The 21,542-nt window shown below is 37.0% G+C and overlaps 1 protein-coding gene across 1 annotated transcript in view; it reads left to right on the top strand.

The window, feature by feature from the left end:
* myo15b (myosin XVB) overlaps positions 1–21,542 on the top strand; it is an 89,838-nt gene extending 68,296 nt beyond the window's left edge. The window contains exons 41-62 of the mRNA XM_032573826.1: positions 36–95; positions 205–280; positions 3,612–3,730; positions 5,595–5,710; positions 6,014–6,155; positions 6,308–6,419; positions 6,574–6,704; positions 6,783–6,916; positions 7,010–7,073; positions 8,668–8,740; positions 8,825–8,901; positions 8,984–9,060; positions 10,274–10,404; positions 10,488–10,582; positions 10,703–10,780; positions 10,897–10,993; positions 14,682–14,830; positions 14,910–15,034; positions 16,107–16,240; positions 16,347–16,480; positions 19,862–20,002; positions 20,543–21,542. Coding sequence (XP_032429717.1) covers positions 36–95; positions 205–280; positions 3,612–3,730; positions 5,595–5,710; positions 6,014–6,155; positions 6,308–6,419; positions 6,574–6,704; positions 6,783–6,916; positions 7,010–7,073; positions 8,668–8,740; positions 8,825–8,901; positions 8,984–9,060; positions 10,274–10,404; positions 10,488–10,582; positions 10,703–10,780; positions 10,897–10,993; positions 14,682–14,830; positions 14,910–15,034; positions 16,107–16,240; positions 16,347–16,480; positions 19,862–20,002; positions 20,543–20,593 — 2,316 coding nt within the window. The 3' untranslated portion in view covers positions 20,594–21,542. The remainder of the gene's footprint in view (positions 1–35; positions 96–204; positions 281–3,611; positions 3,731–5,594; positions 5,711–6,013; positions 6,156–6,307; positions 6,420–6,573; positions 6,705–6,782; positions 6,917–7,009; positions 7,074–8,667; positions 8,741–8,824; positions 8,902–8,983; positions 9,061–10,273; positions 10,405–10,487; positions 10,583–10,702; positions 10,781–10,896; positions 10,994–14,681; positions 14,831–14,909; positions 15,035–16,106; positions 16,241–16,346; positions 16,481–19,861; positions 20,003–20,542) is intronic.

Below are 21,542 nucleotides of genomic sequence, written 5' to 3'. Positions count from 1 at the left end.
TATCCCCATTAAGTAACCTCTCATTTTATCTGCAGGTGTTTTATCCAAGAGAACTCTTCAACAAGCCCTATGTCCTTAACCTGTTGTGTGAACAGGTAACTATTTGATCAGCCTTTTTTATACATCTAAATTTCCATTCAATGTCAAATTAGAAAATCAAGATCAGATTTTATAACCTTTGCTGGGTGTTTTATTGTTTTTCAGATCATGAGAGACACCTACTCTGACAGCTGTGTGAGAATTGATAGTGAAGAAAGAAGGAAAATGAAAGACCTTCTTGGTGAGAATTCTTTGGACTATGTCAGGAAGCAACATAGAGCCTTACCTTCTAAAAGTTTGCGCATATAAAAACAGGAACAAACTTGATACCATGCGCAAAAATGATCTACAATCAATACACAAACAAAATATACAAAAATTTGATGGTCATGAGAAAGTGCAAAATACTGGGAGGAGGATATGCAAATGTAATGACTCACCACCCAAAACCAATTTATTACACCAGAACCAGATTGCGGGTGGTGTTTTTGCATCTATATTTACAAATAAGTAATATGCCTTATTTCCAGATTATCACATAAGGATTGGAGGTAAGATTGGGCTGACATGGTTGGAGAGCATGGAGAGTGGTGGAGAGTCAGGGGAGTTAAAAACAGTTGTTTATAGCTTTATTTCGATTGATTTTTAAATATATTTACTGTTTCCCATATTGTATGCTAATTTAAATTAAATGTATTATTATTATTATTATTTCTTCTCCAGCAAAATAACTTTTTACTTCATTTTTCTTTTTTGGCCACTCTGCTCTCCAACACTCTCCATGATGACAGGAGTGGACTTGCACTTGCATGGTCAATCTTTGTAGAACACCTGCAACACCTCCACTTACTGCGGGTTCCTTTGCGTTGAGTCTTTAGATAACAGTAACAATATTTTATAGGAATATATTATTAGCAATATTATTAGCTAATGTTTTGTTTTTTTCCTGAGACAAAGAACTTGTCTCAGGGGACATGATGCCCTTTAGTGAGAGTGGGACTTTCATCATTTATCATGCTAGAAAACACTTCCGTTACTGAGATTCTGAGTGAGGTTCTGATATGTTTTTGCAAGATTTACACATGATGCCTTTACATATACTCAGTCACCTAGATCATTTATATGACAATAGGGTTGACAAAGAGTGTCAGACAGACAGACTGACAGATTTTATTAAACCCATCATGGTTAAATTCATGTGTCACAGCTGCAAAGAACAAAATGGCTTATGTCAATAAACACAATGAAATACAATCAAATCCCAAAGAAAAACAGTCTAAAATGTAGAATAACTGAAAGCTATATATCATGTATAATTTTTTTCTTAAAGAAGCTGTGATATTGTACTAAAATATGTATAAAAATAACTGAAGAAACAATGGCATCACACAATGACAATACACCGTGTTCCAAATTATTATGCAAATTGGATTTCAGTGTCATAAAGATTACATTTTTTGTTGTGCTATTAAATTTATAGATGGTATTGTGTGTCAGGGCTCTTTGAATCACTATAATTAATTTCAGAGAGCTGGGTTGATTAGTTTGTCTGGTGAGCTCAATTAAAGAAAATCTACTTAAGAAGGATGTTCCACATTATTAAGCAGGCCACAGGTTTCAAGCAACATGGGAAACAGAAAGGATCTCTCTGCTGGAAAATCATCAGAGTGTAGTGCCGTATGACAAGGTATGAAAACATTAGATATTTAAGGAAAACGGAAGCATTATCGTACTGTGAAGAGATTTGTGGCTGAGTCAGAACAAAAATGGGTTTGTACAGATAAAGGCAGAATGAGGAAGGTTTCTGTTAGACAAATTCATCGGATTAAGAGAGCAGCTGTTAAAATGCCCTTACAAAGCAGCAAACAGTTATTTGAATCTGCTGGTGCCTCTGGAACCTCAAAGTGGAGGATCCTCCAGAGGCTTGTGAGCAGAAACGGTCTCAGTGGACCCAGCCGTACATGAAGATTAATTTTTAAACAGACTTGTTCACTGATGACTGCTGTGCAACCCTGGATGGTCCAGATGGACGCAGTAGTGGATTGGTGATGGATGGCCACCACGTCCCAACACGGCTGTGACGTCAGCAAGGAGGTGGTGGAGTCATTTTTTGGGCCGAAATCATGGGGAGAGAGAGAGAAAGCTGGTTGACCCCTTCAGAGTCCCTGAAGGTGTGAAAATGACCTCAGCAAAGTATATGGACTTTCTGACTGATCACTTTCTTTCATGGTTCAAAAAGAAGAGCCATACCTTCCGTAGCAAAATCATCTTCATGCATGACAATGCACCATTTCATGCTGCAAGGAATACCACTGTGTTGCTGCCCATTGCAGCCAATTGGCTGCTCATAGCACCATCCTCCTCTGACCTCAACCCTATTGAGAACCTTTGGAGTTTCCTCAAGCAGAAGATCTGAGGATGGGATGCAGTTCATATCAAAACAGCAGCTCTGGGAAGGTATTCTGACATCCTGCAAAGAAATTCAAGCAGAAACTTTCCACAAACTCACAAGTTCAATGGATGCAAGAATTGTGCTGTGATATCAAAGAAGGGCTCCTATGTTAACATGTAACTCTTAACATCTGTTAAGATGTTTTTGATTGAAATAGCTTTTGATTTTAGTACATGTGACCACTTAATGTTGCACATTCAAAGAATGACCGTTTTGCAGTTCTTTATAATCCATAAAATGTTTAGAAAATCTGCTGTGCATAATCATTTGTAACAGTGCAGTTTGAGTTTTTTATTTTTGAAAAAAATGCTGTTTTCATGGGGAGCTTTGTTCAGTAAAATTTGATTTATACTGTAATAGTTCATGACTTGAAAATTATACTGACCATCATTTGCATTGACCATTTAAGAAAATCTGAGAAAATATCACTTGCATAATAATTTGGAATTCAGTGTAAGTAAATGTACGAGAGATAATAGAGGAAGTAGTAGTAGGGAGTAGTGCAGATGTTTCAACAATTTATTAGTTGTAGTCAGTGCAATCTGACTGCACTTAGTGTGAATGATCTGCAGTATCTTTCCTACCAACACTGAAAGAAGCTCAGTCTGCTGCTGAAGGAGCTGCCTAAAACCCTCACAGTCTTATATAGGGAGTGAGAGGAGTTAATCATAATTGCCTTCAGCTTAGCTAATGTCCTCTTCTCACCCACCTTCTCAATGGAGTCCAGAGCAGTTCCAAACTGAGACAACCCTTCTGATTACCTTAAGTCTCTTGCTGTCCCTCTCTCAGCTCCCATAAGCCCAATAGACCACAGCATTGAGGATCACCGAAGTCACCACAGTATCATAGAACCTTCTTAATAGTGTCCTCTCACACCAAATGACCTCAAGTTCCTCATAAAGTCTTTATGGAAAACTAGGCAAATGTCTGGTTCCCTTTTATTTAAGACTGTTGTAATTTACATGATTTCTTAAAATGTTATTATTGTATCATATATAATGCTTCCACCCTCTTCTCCACAGTTGGCAGCAGTTTTGAGGTTTTTCCAAGCTTCCTACTTTTTACCTTCTAATGTAACAAAGCTTCACTTAACTTTTCCAATATTATTGTGCCTTTATAGCAAATTTCAATGTGGGAACAAACATAAGCACCATTCAGGATGACAACATGAAGAAGAGAATCGTTATTGCTGCTCGAGATAACTGGAAGAACTATTTTAGTCGACTCTACCCTGTGACGGTAAGCTTCAAGAAAAAGGAATATGGTATATTTGTTTTGTCCATTTTTGTTATTCAGTTTTGTTTTTTTATATATATTGCTCTACTTGATAAATTTAATCTCAATGCACAATAAAAGAAAAACAGATTGAATTATTTTTCCAATAATAGAAATATACAGCAAATCTAACTCATACTAATACTATATGATCATACAGACAGATTAGTTTCCATGACACACAGTCCAGTCAGATACTTTATGTTCCCTAAGATGGTCTGATGTACATTATAATGTCAAATGATCAAACATTATCTATGTAAGGAAGCTACATAGATAATGTAGCTTTTTACATTAGGAAGCTACTGTATATTCAGCTACTGCTGAGTTCCCTCAGCAGGAGGGAACTTTTTTGCTCCCTTCTGCTGAGCAAGAAAGCAGTGAGAGTGGATAAATTGCATGGTACCATACCACTCCAACTGAGATTCATAATATCATAGTTATTATTGCATCTCTTTTCAAAGCTTTTCATCTTAGAAAATATTTTGACAATAGTTACAAAACATCAGTAGACTGCATTTTTTTAAAATATTGGCTTTCAAAAATGCAAACAGGAGTTGGGAGCATGGAGAATTTTTTTGATGATAAAATTGAAATCACAGGGAACGCAGGGAGCCAGAGCAGAACAAAAACAGGGACCAGGAAGAAAAAGCAAGCAAGGGTTTGCAAAAGTTGGAACAGAAATGTCTCAACAGCTCTACAGGGCAACTTTCAAAGGACTCTCCACATTGACCTTACTTTATTGTACAGCAATAAAATTTGGTACACTTGTACAACTCCCCAAGACCTACAGAAAACTCTCTTGCACCCAAACTCTACACCAAACAGGAAGACAGCCATCTTGGATTGAAATTCCAATTTTCACATCATTTTGATGATTTATAGCCTCCACATTTGATCCAACTCCTCCAGCAGATTTTGTTTGATCAGTTTGAAACCTGGTCAGTTTGCTCAAGAAGCACAGGGCATTAAAAATTATCAAAATTGTGAGTTTTTGAGTATGTTGAAGAGGCGTGGCCAGACCCAGACATTTTGCTATGAAACACAAAAGGTCGCTGAGACACCAAACCTCCACATCCAGTCCTCTATAATACTCAACAGTCAAATCTTGACATCGCCTAACCAATGCTCCCTGACAGCCAGAAATTTCTGTCTTACTTTGAGAGGTCCATATCTGACCTAAACAACATCAACTGTCTTACCTGTCTTTGTGCGTCAGAAAACAGATAACAAATTGGTTTCACTTTAAAGCACAAAAACTTTTCGCTGGAGGTCGAATTCAGACATCATGTTTACATTACATTTGGCTCTAAATTTAACAGATTTCAGCCAATCTGCACTTCATTCGATATCATCAATCTTAATCCACCTCCCTTCCCCCCGACAGGAATGCTATCCAATATTTGGTGACTGTGGTCTAATTCTTCCACCCCACCCCTTAGAATTCTAAAAGCATCTAAAAAATTACCCCCAATCCATGCTTTGGTCGACAATCATCAAACTCTTTACAGATGTGTGACTTGTCAGGACCTACAGAAATGTCTATTGGAGCCTTGGTCCAAACCCAACAGGAAGTCAGCCATTTTTAATCAAAGCAACAATTTTGTCTTTTACACACATGTCGTATCTGTGTCTGTATCTGTGCAAAGTCTTCTGACAACTTTTGATATTCAGACTTTACAGCTACTCAACACAGTCTTGAGGCAGGTCAGTTGCTCCCCAAAAATTACTAATACCTTGTCTAGTTAATAAAATAAGCTCTCATTATCCATTAGATATGACATACTGTAGCAACCACTAAAAAATATGATTTTTTTTTTACATGCAGCCACAAAATGGAGACGCTCAGGTTTTGGGTGTTTCTCATCGAGGGATTCGTCTATTGAAGGTGGTGAAAGCATCAGGCATCAATCCTAAGCATCTCAAACTGCTCAAAAGTTACAGGTATCTATATTAGCCAATAATAGTCTTTATCTGACAATCTTCTTTTAAATATAGAAATAACTAATGAAAATCCTGTGGTTTTCCAACTTAAACTAAAACAGGGTTGATCTGGAAGCCATCACTTCCAGATCAGAGTTCTGACATGAACATACTAATTAAGTAGCTTAAAAATGTGACAAATAGTCATCTTATTTCTTATTGCCCTTATTTGTTTGAATTTTAATTCTAATAAAAACTTAACATACAATGCCACTCACTGCCATCACTGTTTCTGGCCCAGAATAATATTTTATATGAATATAGTTTTGCAGAGGTGCTGTCTGTTAACCTTGAGGAAGCAGACAGAGTAAAACTGGAGCTTAAAACGGAAAACTTAGTGCTGCAGTCAACCAGGGCTCCTCAGATCACTGCCATGATTGAAGTTTTCCTCAAGGAACTCATCAAGGTGATTTTTTTTTTTTGTTATTTTTTTTAAATCTTATATTTCCTTTAAAAGTGTTAGTTTGTCTTGGCTAAATCTCCCTTACATCTTATCCCATTTTAGATTTTAACCATCTTTATACATCTCTCTTTAACATCTTTTTCATTTTTCTTAAGGACTCGGGCCACATGGTTGCTCTAAAGAGTTTTGTGACGGATGACAAGACGCTTCTGAGCTTCAGTAAGGGGGATATCATCAAATTGCAGAAAATGGAAGGCCTTCAGACTGGTGAGATCATTAGTTCAGTGGTAGTCAGAATTGTATATTTACTGTATATTTAATATTAGATATGCTAAGTATTAATTATTTCTACCAGCATATTCCACCCATGCAGTTAATATTCTATTATTTTAATGTTAACCTACTCTGAATGTTGCACTAGGTTGGGAGTTTGGGAGCACCGGTGGGCGTTCTGGTCTTTTTCCAAAGGACATCACCCAGCCATGCGCAGCCCCAGATTATCACTGGCTCCATCTAGATCGAAGAGATGACAGGAGAAAAAGCATGAGAAATGTAAAGCCAGCCAGTTCATTCAATGACCCTTCACCAGTCCCCACCAGCAGACACATACCCGACAATCGTTCTGTGCAGTCTAGTCGGGAGGCCATGAATCCATCTTCAGTACAGGGCTTACAACACACACTTTCCCAAAGCTCACAAAAAGGATCCAACCATGAACTAGATAACCTCTCTGCTATGGCTGACTTTGCTACCAAGTATTTTAGGTAAGTAAAAATTCCACATTAATCCTGTTCATGTTAGTATGTTTGTTTAACAGAGCAAGGCTAATGTTGTTTTGTATTAAATGGTGCTGAAAGAATGGAGACAACAGGAGTGCCAGTCACTGGAAGAAATTTTTCAGAAGCAGTTCAGCACACAGTGGTAAGACCCTATGAACATTAATGTCCCATGTCTTCTGTTGTGTTTAAAACTTTACTTCCACTTATAAGGAACATAATTTTTAGCCATTCTTTTTCCGGAGTATCTTTTTAAATGACATTAACGTCAGCATTACAACTCATTTCAGCCAACTAGTTCCAGAGGTTCTTCACCAAATATATCACATTTGTTGTAAATATGCACAAATGTGAATGTGTAAATATTTTTATACAAGCTATATTCTGTATCATACTCTTCTTCATATTCACTATTTTATTGCCATTAACTTTTATGCCATTATAGATGAAAAAATATCCAGTTAGTGCACCCTCTCTTATATGAAATCTGACATTTAAGATTAATCACAGCACAACCAGACCTAATTCTGAGCTTTAGTCCAAAGAGAACAATTCTTCATTTACCTCTTCCTCTGATGTGCTCTTCTGTACAATGACAGGAGGTAGTTTGCACAAGTAGACTGGGACATACACCATAAATGGTGAGATGGTTGAGCTACATCATGCTTAATCCATATTTCAAAGTATTTTCCAAATAGCAGGCAGAACTTGGTAATAACAAACCACCTTGACAGAGATAGAGTAGAATCAAGCACAAAGTAAGGCAGCAAAAAACAACAAATAAAGCAGTCCTGATTGACAATTTACTAATATTGTTGCTGCGCTCTTCCTGAGCACTGCAGATGTCACAGACAGCTAACAAATTTTTAAAGCTGATGCCTTGTTTCCTCTGAGTGGCGTTGTCGGTGTGGTTTGGTGCACGTGTTCCCAAAGCCCATTGGACTCTCATTGGACAGGCAGGGTAAAACCCAAATGTGGCATCATACTAACCTGGTGGCAAACGTAGCACAAGCTGTGACATTTTTCTGTCCTTCAAACAACAGACCATGTTGAATGGTGCTGTATGGTCAGCTGTATAGGTTGTATAGGCTGACCATATACAATAATTTCAGAATCACTGCAATGGTTCTGATATTGTAGATTTCAGAATCTACAATAATTCTGAAATAAATGCTTTGACTGTTGAGTCTTATGGAAACCGTCCAAACTGCTATTTTGACCTATACAAATCAATTTTCATTGATTTGTATGGCATAATAGCTGGACCGTGGTTGGGTGACATAACTTACCCTCTGAAGGTGAGGATAAGTGTTAGCAGAGCTGAATAAAGTCAGAGGGATCATCTTAATATTTCCCTGGTTATTCTGAGAAATACGAATAACCATATTGAAGAGTACCAGAAAGCATTTAAACTTGTAAAAACAATTTTTGTAACTTTGTGTCAGGTAATTTGTGAAAACAAATTTTTTTTAGTGCTCTACCATTGCAGATCAAGATAAATGTAATCTTATGCCCCTAAGTCAGTAAGAATACTGTATGTCTTTGAAGAAATAATTTCCTGTGTGCAACATGAATTATTTGGTTGAACCAGGTGCTACCAAGTCACAGAAGTCAACAGATTCCATTAGAAAAGATTCTAAAAAGTATTTTTAAATGTTTCTTTCATGGTTGAGTGGAAAGTAATGAAGTATGTTTAAAGTTTTAAAATTAAGATCTAACTGTATTTTATTTTTATCAAGGTCCCCATCCAGGAGTCACTCATTCTGTTCAATGACTCTGAAATCAATGATTTGGCTGTTGAGTGCTTCATAAGTGAGTTTACAAATTCTATTTTATTGAAACATATGTTACTGTTTTGGATCCTAAAGAAAGTTACATGGTTATCTTTATTTACAGCCCTGGTGCAGTTTATGGGGGAGATCACAACACAGAAGAACACTACTCAAGCAGATTGCCTCACTCATATCTTGCTGGTTAGGGAATATTTTCAAAGTTTGACGTTGATGTTGACAAATGTTCCTTTCGTATTACTTTAAAATCAATTTGTTTGTTCAGTTAGGGAAGGAAAAGGAAATTCTTAGAGATGAAATCTACTGCCAGGTCATCAAACAAACAACCAACAACCCCACCAGGTGAGTATTTCACACTCATTCGAGATTGAATTGTATTGTGAACCCTCCTGCAGTCCAAGCTCAAAGCTCAGCAAGAGCATGGCAGATGTCATGGTCAGACAACGGGGAAACGATGGGGGTGTTGCATCAGCCCCTTAGTTCCCAAAACCACAAAAAAAAAAACAACAACTCAAAAACGTATGCGGGGTCAATGCAACCCCACCGGGACAGCACTCAGGATAAAAAGCTTGTGGGGTGCACTGCAAGGAGGAAGTAAAAACCTATCTTATGGGGAAAAAAAATACTTTAATTAAATTCAAATTCAAAAATACTTTATTAATCCCAAAGGAAAATTAAATGTTGTAAACCATTCATTTTGATTCTTCAAAGAGTTATTGAAGATGGCGGTGGCAGGAAAACTCTCCTGCAGTGGTCTGTACTACATTGAATCTGAAGAAGCCTCTGACTAAAGATGCTCTTTATCTATGCACTGTTAGGATGAAAAGCTCTCAGTTAGGTCTACCAGGAATGTAATAATTTAAAACAATTTCAGAATTGCTCCATCAGAATGTCATCTCTTGCTTCTGAGTTCAAACATCTTTTATAATGAAAAACAGAAGTGTAATAATTAATTAATTAATTAATTAGTTTCTCAATCTACTGTGAGATTTGAGACATTGTTTATCTAACACCAGTTGCTCTTTAAAGCTGCAACGTACAGTAGATAAGCCTATATTACACACAATTCTCATAACATAAGCATAATTGAAATAAAGACATAGCGTGAACCATAAATTCAAATAATCAAGAGACTGTAGAACCCAAAGTTCAACATAGTTATAACTTAACATGTTTGATAACATGTAAAATTTTTAAGGAAAGTCTTATATGTCCTCAAGCTTATTAAAGGAGAATACTACTACAAATAAAACATGAAAGATGAGGGGCGCCCTACATATACTGACACCCAGCTCCGCAGCCAATTACATTCAGGCACTTGTGTGGTTCGCTCAGGGCCTACAAGCATACTGCTGCATCTACCCACAGCAAAGTTAGGAAAATAAATGCATAATACAAAAAGTTATTCTTTTTTTACAATAAATCTTTTTTTTACAGAAATCTGACAAAGGGTGAAAAGAAAATTCAAGCAAATTATTGAAACCCACTGCTCTCATTGTTAAACAGATGATATCATCCTCTTTGCACACACTTATTCATGGTGCCACCTCTACAGATCAAGCTGTACCTTTGGTTGGCGGCTGCTTAGCCTCATTACTGGCTTCTTCCCTTGCTCTGCGATTCTCCATCCCTTTGTCATGCAGCACCTGCAAGAGATCTGTCAGGACAACGAACACCCATACCAAGGTAGAGAAGAGAAAAATGTATTTTAAGTGTATCTTGAATTTTTTGTGTGCTTTTTCATGTTTTTTTACTTGTACTTACATCAGAGCTGGCATTTGTGTGTCTGGATAACCTCCAGCATTCGATCAATTTTGGTGGTCGACGAAGCATTCCCTCACATGTTGAGATGGAGGCCGTTCTAGTAAGTTACACATTTAGACAAGTAGATTTTCTGTCTACAAAAAAAATGCTTCTTTTTGTTGGATTTCTCAATTTTACCATTTGAAGCTACTATTAAGATTTTAATTATCTTGTCTCTTAGACTGGCAAAACTTCTCAACGCATTCCTATCCAGTTGCCAGGAGGAGTAGAGTTTCCTGTCAAGATTCGCAGCTTCAGTGTATGATTGGTCTTTAAAACCAAAACATTATATATATATATATATACACACACACACACATATACTGTATATATATATATATATATATATGTATGCCATTCTATATCTTTATCTAGGTGACATTAGATGTTGTGACAGAGTTGTGCGAAAACATGGAAATCGTAGAGTTTACAGAGGTCAAGGAGTTTTCCCTCATCGCCACAAGATTTCAAGGTAACTGTTGACTGTACTTGACTGTACAAACAGTAGATACAAGCACAGTGACATCCTTTACTAGTGGTAAACTATGGACTAAAGACACTGAGTATTCAACTGGTTTGACAAGGTCCATCTGTAACCCTAGTAAACTACTACTATTTGCCAGATGTTAAACTTCTTAGTATAGTGTAGTGTTTTACTCATGCAGTAGTATTGTTTCTTGGTCTAATTGTTTTCCCTGTTTGTCCTTCTAAAAAAGTAATGTTCTGTAAATGATTTCAAAATGGTTCTCATTACTTTTCATTCAGTTACTCAAATGAATATGAGGACAGTGTTTGATACCCACAGCACATTTCTTGCTGTGTTGCCCTCCACAAGTACAGATCAGAACATTTTAATATTGTTAAAAGTTAAATATTTTTGTCACTCATTTCAGAAAATAAAACTCATAAGTAGATTCATTACACATAGAGTAACACATAGAGTAAAATATTTGGAGCCTTGCAGACAATGAAATACAAACATCTTAATTCTTTCTTCTGCAGAGAAGGCTGAACATCAATTGGGTACGATCAGTGGTGGTCTCTGATATGGGTAACATTTGGAATTTTGTGGGGGTCAGCACGAGCGCCCCTTACTCCCCTCCCCACCCCCCATTTTCCCCCTCTTCCACTTTGTCAAATTAGGTCAAGTTAGTGGTCAACCAAATACTCAGAAATGTGCCCCAAAATTTAGTTAAGCTGTGAGAATGTTAGAGAAAGAGTCATAATGTAATTTATAAACAGTTTTTTACGTTAAAAAGAGTTTTTTTCACGCTGCTCTTGGTTAAGCACGCTTGTGGGTTAATTTGCCCTTCTCAGTGTCTGACCGGAGGACAGTAGAGATTGGTCAGATTTGCCCTGTGTATTATCTTGAAGGGATGCCTCCAGGTTAAACTGTGGAACAGATTGGTTTCCCCCAAACTTGCAGAAGTTTGTGATTCAGTGCAAACTAACTGTAAAAAAGTGCTCAGTTTAATTATTTAAGTTAAGGCTTACAGATTATTTTGTTTATGTCCAGAGTGAAAGTAAAACCAAGATTGCTGAAGTCCTTAGAGATTGTTATTTAGTAAATTGTTAATATTGAGTACACTATGTCAGCATAGTAGTCTAATGTCTTATATATTCAATGTTTGATATTAAAGGTCTATTGGAAAGAATGTGGTACAAGATACAGTACTACGGATTTGGATGTTATGAATGAGTTCATTTGAAGACACTAGAATATATACACATCTTAAAGCACTCATGTTTCAGCCATTAGAGACTGAAGTATAGGAATTGGAGTTCAGGGAAATGTGTGTGTAAAATAACAAGTATTTGATGAGGATGTTAATTAGAGGTGATCTGGTCAGCCTGTTAGGACCAGTGATGGCATAGTTACTTTGAAAAAGTAACTTTAATCGGATTACTGATTACTCCTATAAAAAGTAACTTAGCTAGATTACTGATTACTCGATTTGGAAAGTAATTAAGTTACATTAAAAGTAACTTTTTTAATTACTTTCAGCAGCTGCTAACAACAACGCTCCACCACCTGTGAAAATTGCATTGATTTTTGCCAATACTTAATTGCAAGTTATTTTATAATGGTAACATCAACAATGTGTCTCCACTTATATGATTGAACTGAAGGGGAGATTGTTTCATGGTTACAACAGTACAAGAAAAACTTTAGTAATTTGTGCATGTTTTTGTATGTTCCAGTATTGTCTGGAAAACAATAAATAGGATTTTAGACCTCCCCTCCTCCCGCCCCGTCATCCAGGTTGTGCGTTACGGCCCTGCGTTTGGTGTCAGTGCGCCGCACACTGCGCTCCTCCTGCCGCTGCACAGATTTGTGACACTTATCTTAATATTAATAATTATAGTGCCGTTTAGTTGCACAACTTTACAGACTCGTTCATTCGTGGCTGTTTTCACCTTTATTGCGCTGTTCATGTTAGTCTGGATGTTTGCAGTTTTCTGGAGCGCAAAGCGAAGCTTGACGTAATTCACAGGTAATGGACATTAACAAAGACACAGCGGGACGGATCATTCGGGAAATGATAGACAGGGAGAGCCTGACTAAAACTAACTGGATGTCAGACAAATTCTGGATTTTATGTCTGCTTATTTGCAAGGCTAAAACCGCAACCCGCTACTCATTAAATCTGCAAGCGACTTTAGAAAAAACAAACAAACAAACAAAAAAAAAAAAAACAAGCCCAAAGCTGCTTATAATAATCTGACTTGGTGAGCGAAACTCACAATAGTTCCTGTTTTATCAGCAACAAAATGCCCATCTCCCTCTTCCCTCCATTGTTTATGTACAGTATGTTTCTGTCGGTGTTAACTGTCGCATAGAAACGGCGATCACTCCCCAAGAAATAAAATTAAATTACAAGAGAAAATAGTAACACACAGTAACGCAAAGTGATTTCGATAAGTAACTGTAGTTTGACTACTGGATTTGAAATTGCAACGCATTAGATTTCTCGTTACTCGTTTAGATTACTAAAAAAGTGATCCAACGTCAGTAGCATTACTAAGTAAAGCGTTACTGACATCACTGGTTAGGACATTTGTTTTTCAAGCAGCTACACACCTGAGTGTGTGCTCCACATCTCTGGTCATATGGGGTCAATAAAACCTCTTATGAGATTCACTCTCTCCACACCCAGGTGGTCCACCTCTTGATGCAGCTAGACCAACTTGTGGAACTTTTGAGGCAAGAGCAGTTGTTCTTGGTTGGTTGTTTTTCTCTACAGCATTCCATCAGCTCCCATGTGCAGTTTGTGTCTCTCTCCCTAGTGCTCCCTAGTGTTGTTGAGCTGTTTTCCACCCTTATGCCATTGTTTGGATTTCACATACTGGAGCACCTCCCTTATCACAGCATCCTCTTCTTGGGCCTCTTTGAGAATTATTTACCACTGAACTGACTTCCTAACCTGCCTTCTTAGTGAGAGTATTAATCATTAGTGGGCAAAGCCATAGCTCATTCTACTGGATTTTACAGTGACTGACTATGTTATGCTGTGCATCACCTCAGGAAGTACATCCTGTGTACAGTCAGTTATGTTCTCCATATCAATAGGCATACACGAGAGGCCATCAGTATGCCTATTAGCTTTCCCACGGTGATACTTGATCCCATGCTGGAGCTGTCTCCCTTCACTTTGTTTCTTTCAGATTGTTCAGCATATCTTGAATATGGATTTACTTTGAAAGGTAAACCCATATCTCTCGATAATTGTAACAGCTTCAGACCATCTTTTTTTGCACACAGACTGGAGAATGACAACTCCAGTTGTCATACTTCAGCCCCTAAAGGGACTGCATATTTTGTGATTCAGCCCCTATTTAACAAGTCCTCCAAATATTCCTGTTTCTTTGTGGAGTGGCCTAGGGACTGAGATGCATGTCTTTTTGACAGGAGTTAGATCATTTAGTCTGATTTTCAGTTGAAAAGACAGAATGGCCCCGACATGATACTCATCACTAGCAAAAGCATGTTTTTCCTCTAAGAGCCGTTTAACTTTCTCTTGTTGCATTGGAAGGAGGTGGTCAAGGGATACCAGGGGATCCCAACTGTCCTCCAAGTCACTTCTTTTTTTCCTTTTGTCAATGTTTTCTCTCTTTGTTCTTTTGTCCCTCCATTAAACTTCTTTGGTCCTTTGCTTCAGATGGGATGGTGCGCCCTCTACATCCTGAAGACTACTTGTTTGATTTCTTACTGGATGATGGCTCCATCTCCTTGTCATTCAGGAGAGTCCTTTGGGAAACCCCCCTTTCCTTCAGGAATGAGCTCTTTGTGGACTTTCACTATCAGCAGGTAAGAGGACAATATTTTTGAAAATGAAAAATGTTTTTGAATGCTCAATTCTCAAATTGCAAAGATTTTGTGTTTTTAGCTTCTAGAGGAATATCTTCATGGCAAGATTTCTCATTATGCTGGTGGAACCTCATCAGTTCAACAGATTGCTGAATTGGCAGCCCTGCAGCATTTAGCTCAGGGTTTGAAGAGCCAGCTGTCACTGTAAGTAAAATAAATTATAACTGGTAATAAATATGAGTGTAAATTTTGGGGAACAATTGTCTTTGGGCACTATTAATAACTGGATCTTGCTACTTAGTTTAGTGTATTGAGTAAAGCTTTCCATCAAACCAAAATTTGCTTCTTATTTGATGTAAAAAAAAAAAAAAACTTGATCAAAAACAGTTAATTTATTTTTCAACTTGACATGGGTTTCCTTGGCCTATTCGCAAAGGAACTACAGTCCAACAACTGTTCATGTGGTGAACTCATAAGGCTATTCAGTTTATAGCTATTTTAGAGGAAAAACATAATACAAATTGTGAACCTTGTGATGCTTTCACAAGCCACAAATCATATGGTAATGTTGTGCTGGTTTTATTTAATGACTAGGCTGAATAACGAGATATTTTGTGTAATTATAACAAAATAGAAATACAACTTGGTTACACTAACTTTAGCTTATAACAACAACAGAACCTGCCTGCTAACGGCATTTAGCTGAACTGCAATTTAAGGAAGATTTTAGAAAAGTTAGCATTCACCCTGGCACAGGATAGTATAGTTGTGAGATACTCTGAAGAGAAAATCTGTGAATTCATTTAAACATTTTGGTAACACTTTATTTGAAGGGTTTGACAGTGTCATGTCAACTAAAGATTGACATGACACTGTCATAAACATGACATAATATATGTGATGAACATGAAGGAGTCTTCGTAAATATTTATTCCTTCCAGTTAAATCATAAAATGTAATTTGATAAATAATAACATTTTTAATGCAAAGTTGCATTAAAAGTGCATTAAAAGTGTCAACCTAGCAGTAAAAGCCCTTGGTTTTACCTTGATTGGTTGATTACCAGCTGTAAGCATTACAAAATAAAAGCACATGATTTCACAGCAGGGGTCTGTGCTTTGACTAAATAAAAAGATCAGTTCTTGAGGAGGCTAAGAATTTTGACTGTAGTATGTGGGTGTGTGCGTGTGGGGGTGTGCACGTTTTGTGTCTGCGTTTATGTGTGGGGGTGTGCCTGTGTGTGTGTAATATGTGGATTTGTTGATTTCTTTCTAAGGCCAGAGCTAAAGGAGTACTTGCCCTTACAAGACGGACTTGCCAGTAAAGCTGAAGAAATCCAGTTGCTCTGCTATGATCAGTTAGCTGCCATGCAGTCCCTCAGTCCTCAAAATGCCAAAATTCAGTTTATTGGTGGGTTGAAACTTTTCTTTTTCTTTTCTTTTCTCTGTAAGTGTGATCATGATGTTAATTTTATGAATACTATAATAATGCTAATTACATGAATCTTCTATTTCAGAGTCTCTGAGGACCCTCCCTTTGTTTGGCTCTAATACCTTCTTGGCAAAGAAGGTTAGCCAGCATGGCTGTCCTTCCCCCTGCTTAATCAGTGTGAACAAGGAAGGAGTTCGTTTCCTTCATCCTAAAACTCAGGTATTTGTTCTTTTTTTTTAAATATATGACTTAAGCTCTCACTGCAATTAGTACTAATTGTTATCTGTTTTAGCTTTTTTTTTTCTATGCACATTTTTCTGCTCTCCTTAAGCAGCACAATTTAGCAGTAAGCCTAACTCCAATAGAATGAATCTTTGAGTCAGGATGCAGCTTCTTTACTTCCACTTGGTCACCCAAGTACTCGTGTAACATGGAGTTAACTGTAACACATAAATAATATAGCTAAGTTTATTATCACTAGAAAAAAAGGTAACAAAGAACACATTCTTAACAAATAAGATATTAAATAAAATCTACTCTTGAATATTAAATGAAAACTTACAGACGGCGATGTCAATGGCGTAAACAAAAGGCTGACTGCGACCTATGATGTCAGTAGCGAGTCACTAAGTAACTGACTTCGGACCACTTTTTTCAGTAACGAGTAATCTAACATGTTGCTGTTTCAAATCCAGTAGTCTGTCATGAAACGGTGTGGTGAGGAGGTGAGGCAGACGCAGATGGAACCAGGTTAGATGAATAATGATGATTTTAATGACGACTGAAGTCAAAACAGTCCAAAAACACAGGCAGCATGACTGAGCGGAGAGCCAGGGCTCAACGCCGGTAGCAACTGGTTTACGAAAGGACAACACGAAGGACTGAGAGCACATTAGACGAGACCCCGACAAAGACACACAGGTGACACTAAATACACAGGAGGTAATTACGGGGACGAGAAACACCTGGGGACAATCAAGGGGAAGACAGGACAACATGGAAACTCAGAAACATAGAAACTCGAAATAAATACACAGGAAAAACACGGAACATGATATAGTGAGACTACAGTTACTTATCTAAATCACTTTGAGTTACTGTGCTTTACTATTTTCTTTTGTAATTAAATTTTCTTTCCTCTACGCGTCATGTCGTTGTTTCTATGCGACAGTATCAGCAGTGACAGAAATGTAAACAATGGAGGGAGGTGAGAGATGCGCATTTTGTTGCTGGAAAAACAGGAACTATTTTGAGTTTAGTAAAAAAAATCTGTAAAATTTACAGTGCAATTATTGTGTAACTAAAGCTTGTCAAAAAGTAATGATTCCACATTCTAAACTGAAAATTGGATAGAAGCAAAAGTTTGATCTTTTTACTTTTATTGTAAGTCTGTAGAGAAATCAAAGTTATTGTGCTTCATTACACAACATACTAATGCAGCTAAAAAAACAATAGAATATTCTGTAAAAAAAAAAAAGAAAAGACAATAGAATATTGCAGAATATTCAATAGGATAGAATATTCTGCAATATTTCTTGTCAGACATCTCAAAAAATGAAATGGTCATTTTCTAGAGATTCACTACACAGAGTGTAAAATATTTCAACCTTTTATGTTTTGAAATGTTAATAATTATGGCTTACAAGTAAAATAAAATAGACCAAATTCAGTGTCTCAGAAAATTAGACCATCACATGAAACCAGGGTGGGCAACTCCAGGTCTCCAGGCCCCTCCAGGTCCTGCAACTTTACATGAGACTTTTAGATGAGTATCTGCTTCAACACACCTGAGTCAAACAATGAGACCATTAGCAAGACTCTGGAGAACCTGACTACACAATGAGGAAGTGATTCAGCTATTTTGATTGAAATGTTTTGGACCAGGGAGACATGTAAGAGTTACAGGACGGGATTGACCACAATTAGACCAATCAGAAATGGATTTTTAAGCACAAATATCAGGATTCTGGAAGACATGGAGGCAATCCAGCCTGTGGTGCTGCATAGGCTGCATAGAAGCCCAGATTGCTTTGAAAGCTGTCTTCAGGTCTTGTTGCGTCTGCGTGACACTTCCTCACTTCAAGAGGAAGTGTCAACTTCCTCTTGATGACAGCCCCCAGATTTTCTATGGGGTTATAGGTCAAGGGAATTTACTGGCCAATCAAGAACAGGAACACAATAGGCGCATTTCCACTAGCTCGCCTCTAACCAGTATGATCATGGTCCACCTTGGTGCGGTTCAGGTAGTGAGCTTTTCCATTAATATGCTCTGTTTCTCGTTGTGGGCAGGTCGTGAGCATGCAGCTGCTGTTTTCAATTCTTTGCTGATGTCTGCAGCAACACTCGGCAAAGGACCTCAATGTTGTAGTTCTGGACTCAAATAGACATGGATATTTAATTTTGTCTTATAGAAGTTTATTGCTAGCCCAAACATAGAGATCAGTTAATTATTTTTGCCTTAAATGTTAATATAATTACATTCAGGCACATTGTTTTTTTAATGTGCAACCTTTTGAATTTATTCAATGGAGTCAAAAGATGTAAACCGATTGCCATGCCTGAACTATTTTTCAATCCAAAATTCACATCACATGCTAATATTATATAGGTCTAGTGTTTCTCATTGTCAGCAGGAAAGTGCAGCCCATCAGAAAGCTGACCAGCTGCTCCGTTTCTATCTTTTTTATTACTGCCTTTCTTTAGAGCATGAGCTGCTAGTAGAGCTGCGAAATCTTGATCATTCCGCTGCAAAACTTACCACATGTGTTCCTGGTGCTGATTGTGATTAAACTCATAATCAATCAATCAATCAAATTTTATTTGTATAGCACATTCCAGCAGCAAGGCATTTCAAAGTGCTTTACATCATATCAAACACAGAAACACAATGCAACATAGAATCAACAATCAAAACACGACATTAAGTCAGGTTCCATCAATAAATTTGTACCGTAATTGATTACGTTTCAAATACAATCCTAAACTGGTGGGTTTTTAGTCGAGTTTGCATCCATAGAAGGTTTACCTGTTACACTCCTACTGTGTTATATGGAACAAAATACCTATTGCTATTTTTATTCCCACTCGCGCTCACAATCATACAGTTTAAAATGATGTAGACAGCATTTTAATGGGTTTCTGGCACAAGGCTCCGTACACCTCTCTCATGGAATTTCTGATCCTTCATAACTGATCCTTCAGACTGAGCAGCTCTCAGTCTGAAGGATGGCATGTCTGCTGTCCACAGCTAAACTACAGTAAAATGTTGTTTTGGAGTTGTCAGCTGTCAATCAATTGTTTTTTTCAGTCGTACCTTGATCGGTCCTGTTAGTATTACCCCTGAAGTAGGTACTAAAGTCTAAGAACTGCCAGGCTGAGCCGCACCAGATTTACTAGCGCAAAACGAATCTGGCTGAGGCGGACCGAGACTGTACCAGTCGGACTAGTGGAAAAGCGGCTTTAGTCATGTCACATCTTGGTGCTCTTTCTCACACTAATACCGATGTTACCATTTCAATTTTCTTTAGATTAACCTCTGACTCACAGTCAGTATTCAATTCTGCTGTTCTCTCTAATCATCTTTGTCTTGATCTGTTGCAGGTCCTAGTGTTTCAGATTGCCCTGGCACAACTCCAGGCTATGCGCACAATCCGCCTGAAGAAAGCAGGCAAAGTTCCAGGAGTGGAGATTCAGTATGGCAATGCTGCTAAACCCCAAAAAATCCTGATTCATCTCCAGCAGGTAAAAACTATTTTAGATCTTCTTTTGAATATGACTTTTTTAAAGATATATATTTTCTTGATAACTTTGTACTTTACTTGTATTATATTATATTAAACTGTGACTGTGACTTAGTCTTTTAGTGAGTTTGATCTTCTAACCAGTGAGGTTATGATTAAATTCACACAGCAGTTCTGTTAAATGCTTTCTTCATTTACAATATATATTATAAATATATGTTACTCCACTTCTTACATTGTTATTCACATGTAGTTTGAATTATAACCCAAAATGTCAATAATAATAGTCATTTTCTTTGTGTGATATGCTGGGTAAAGGCAATATTTTTAGGAAGAAAATTAAAACTACTGAGCATAAATTTATTATGCTAGTATTAAAAACTGTATAACTGACTGATAAAACACTAAATCATGTTGAATTTTTTTTAGTTGAGAAACAAATTGCTAATGATAAACTGTAAAGAATAATGCAGACTACTATTGGACAATAGTCAAAATATTTGTTCATTTATGACTAACCCATTTTTGATGTTTGTTTCAGGCTAAAGAATTGTGCCACATCCTTGCTTTGACAATGGAAATGCTGATTTAATCATCAGTCACCAGTTCAGAATCAAATTACCAGTACATACCATGTTCCGATTGCTGACTTGCATTAACAGCTGTTTTTCTTTTCATTTTTTAGTAAATTATGTTTGAGTAATTCATTGTACAATGTTTTCAGTGCTCAAGCAAGCTGAAAAGAAACATGCAGCATTACAGATGATGAATTAAAAGCCAACAAATATATGACACCAACAACAGATAACACCATGGATTATCTAAAGAGACATAGCTGCAAATTATTGCTTGAAATAATCAAAGCCTGATATCAGTCGTGAATTCCTATTCTTTAACAGATTGCTGCAATATTACAGCTGGTTATTGATGATTTTAAGTTGTGTCTGCTGTCATGTAGTGCTAGGAAATTATTTTCAAATGTTAAAGAATATTATCATTGTCTAATTGTTTTGGCATTAAACTTCTTTGTTCCATTTGGAAGGTGTTATTATACTACTATGTCTTGATTGTGACTGCATAAATACATTTTAGATTTAGAATGACAAATTTACATTTAATAAAATTGTTTACCTAGAGCGGTACTTAGTTGTTTTAGCGTATCTTGCTGTTATGTAAATACAATGAAATCCACTTATGTTCAGCATAAAGCATAATTTTAAATAGTAATTTGAACATAATTTGAACATAAAACAGTTACATAACACAAGCATCATCAGAATTTCATCTCATAGAGTATGGTGTGACGTTTTTAATAAAAATGCTTGATTTCGTAATCTATTTAAATTAAGTCAATGCAAAAAGTTAAGTATTTGAAAGTAGTGTGGATTTTGGACTGTAAAGGGTCCTGAACTTAATGTTCAGGACATGCCCAGACATTAGTCCATTTTTGCTTAAGCGAACCTGCAAACTGAAGGGAAAGGTTTGAACATTTGTACAATTGATTTCTGTGTTGAAAAATAAAATATGCTCTGATGACATCA

Source organism: Xiphophorus hellerii, chromosome 10 (assembly GCF_003331165.1).
Source record: "Xiphophorus hellerii strain 12219 chromosome 10, Xiphophorus_hellerii-4.1, whole genome shotgun sequence".
NCBI classification, from domain to species: domain Eukaryota; kingdom Metazoa; phylum Chordata; class Actinopteri; order Cyprinodontiformes; family Poeciliidae; genus Xiphophorus; species Xiphophorus hellerii.
Note: the sequence above shows the minus strand (reverse complement) of the source record. Positions and strands in the feature narration are given on the sequence as shown.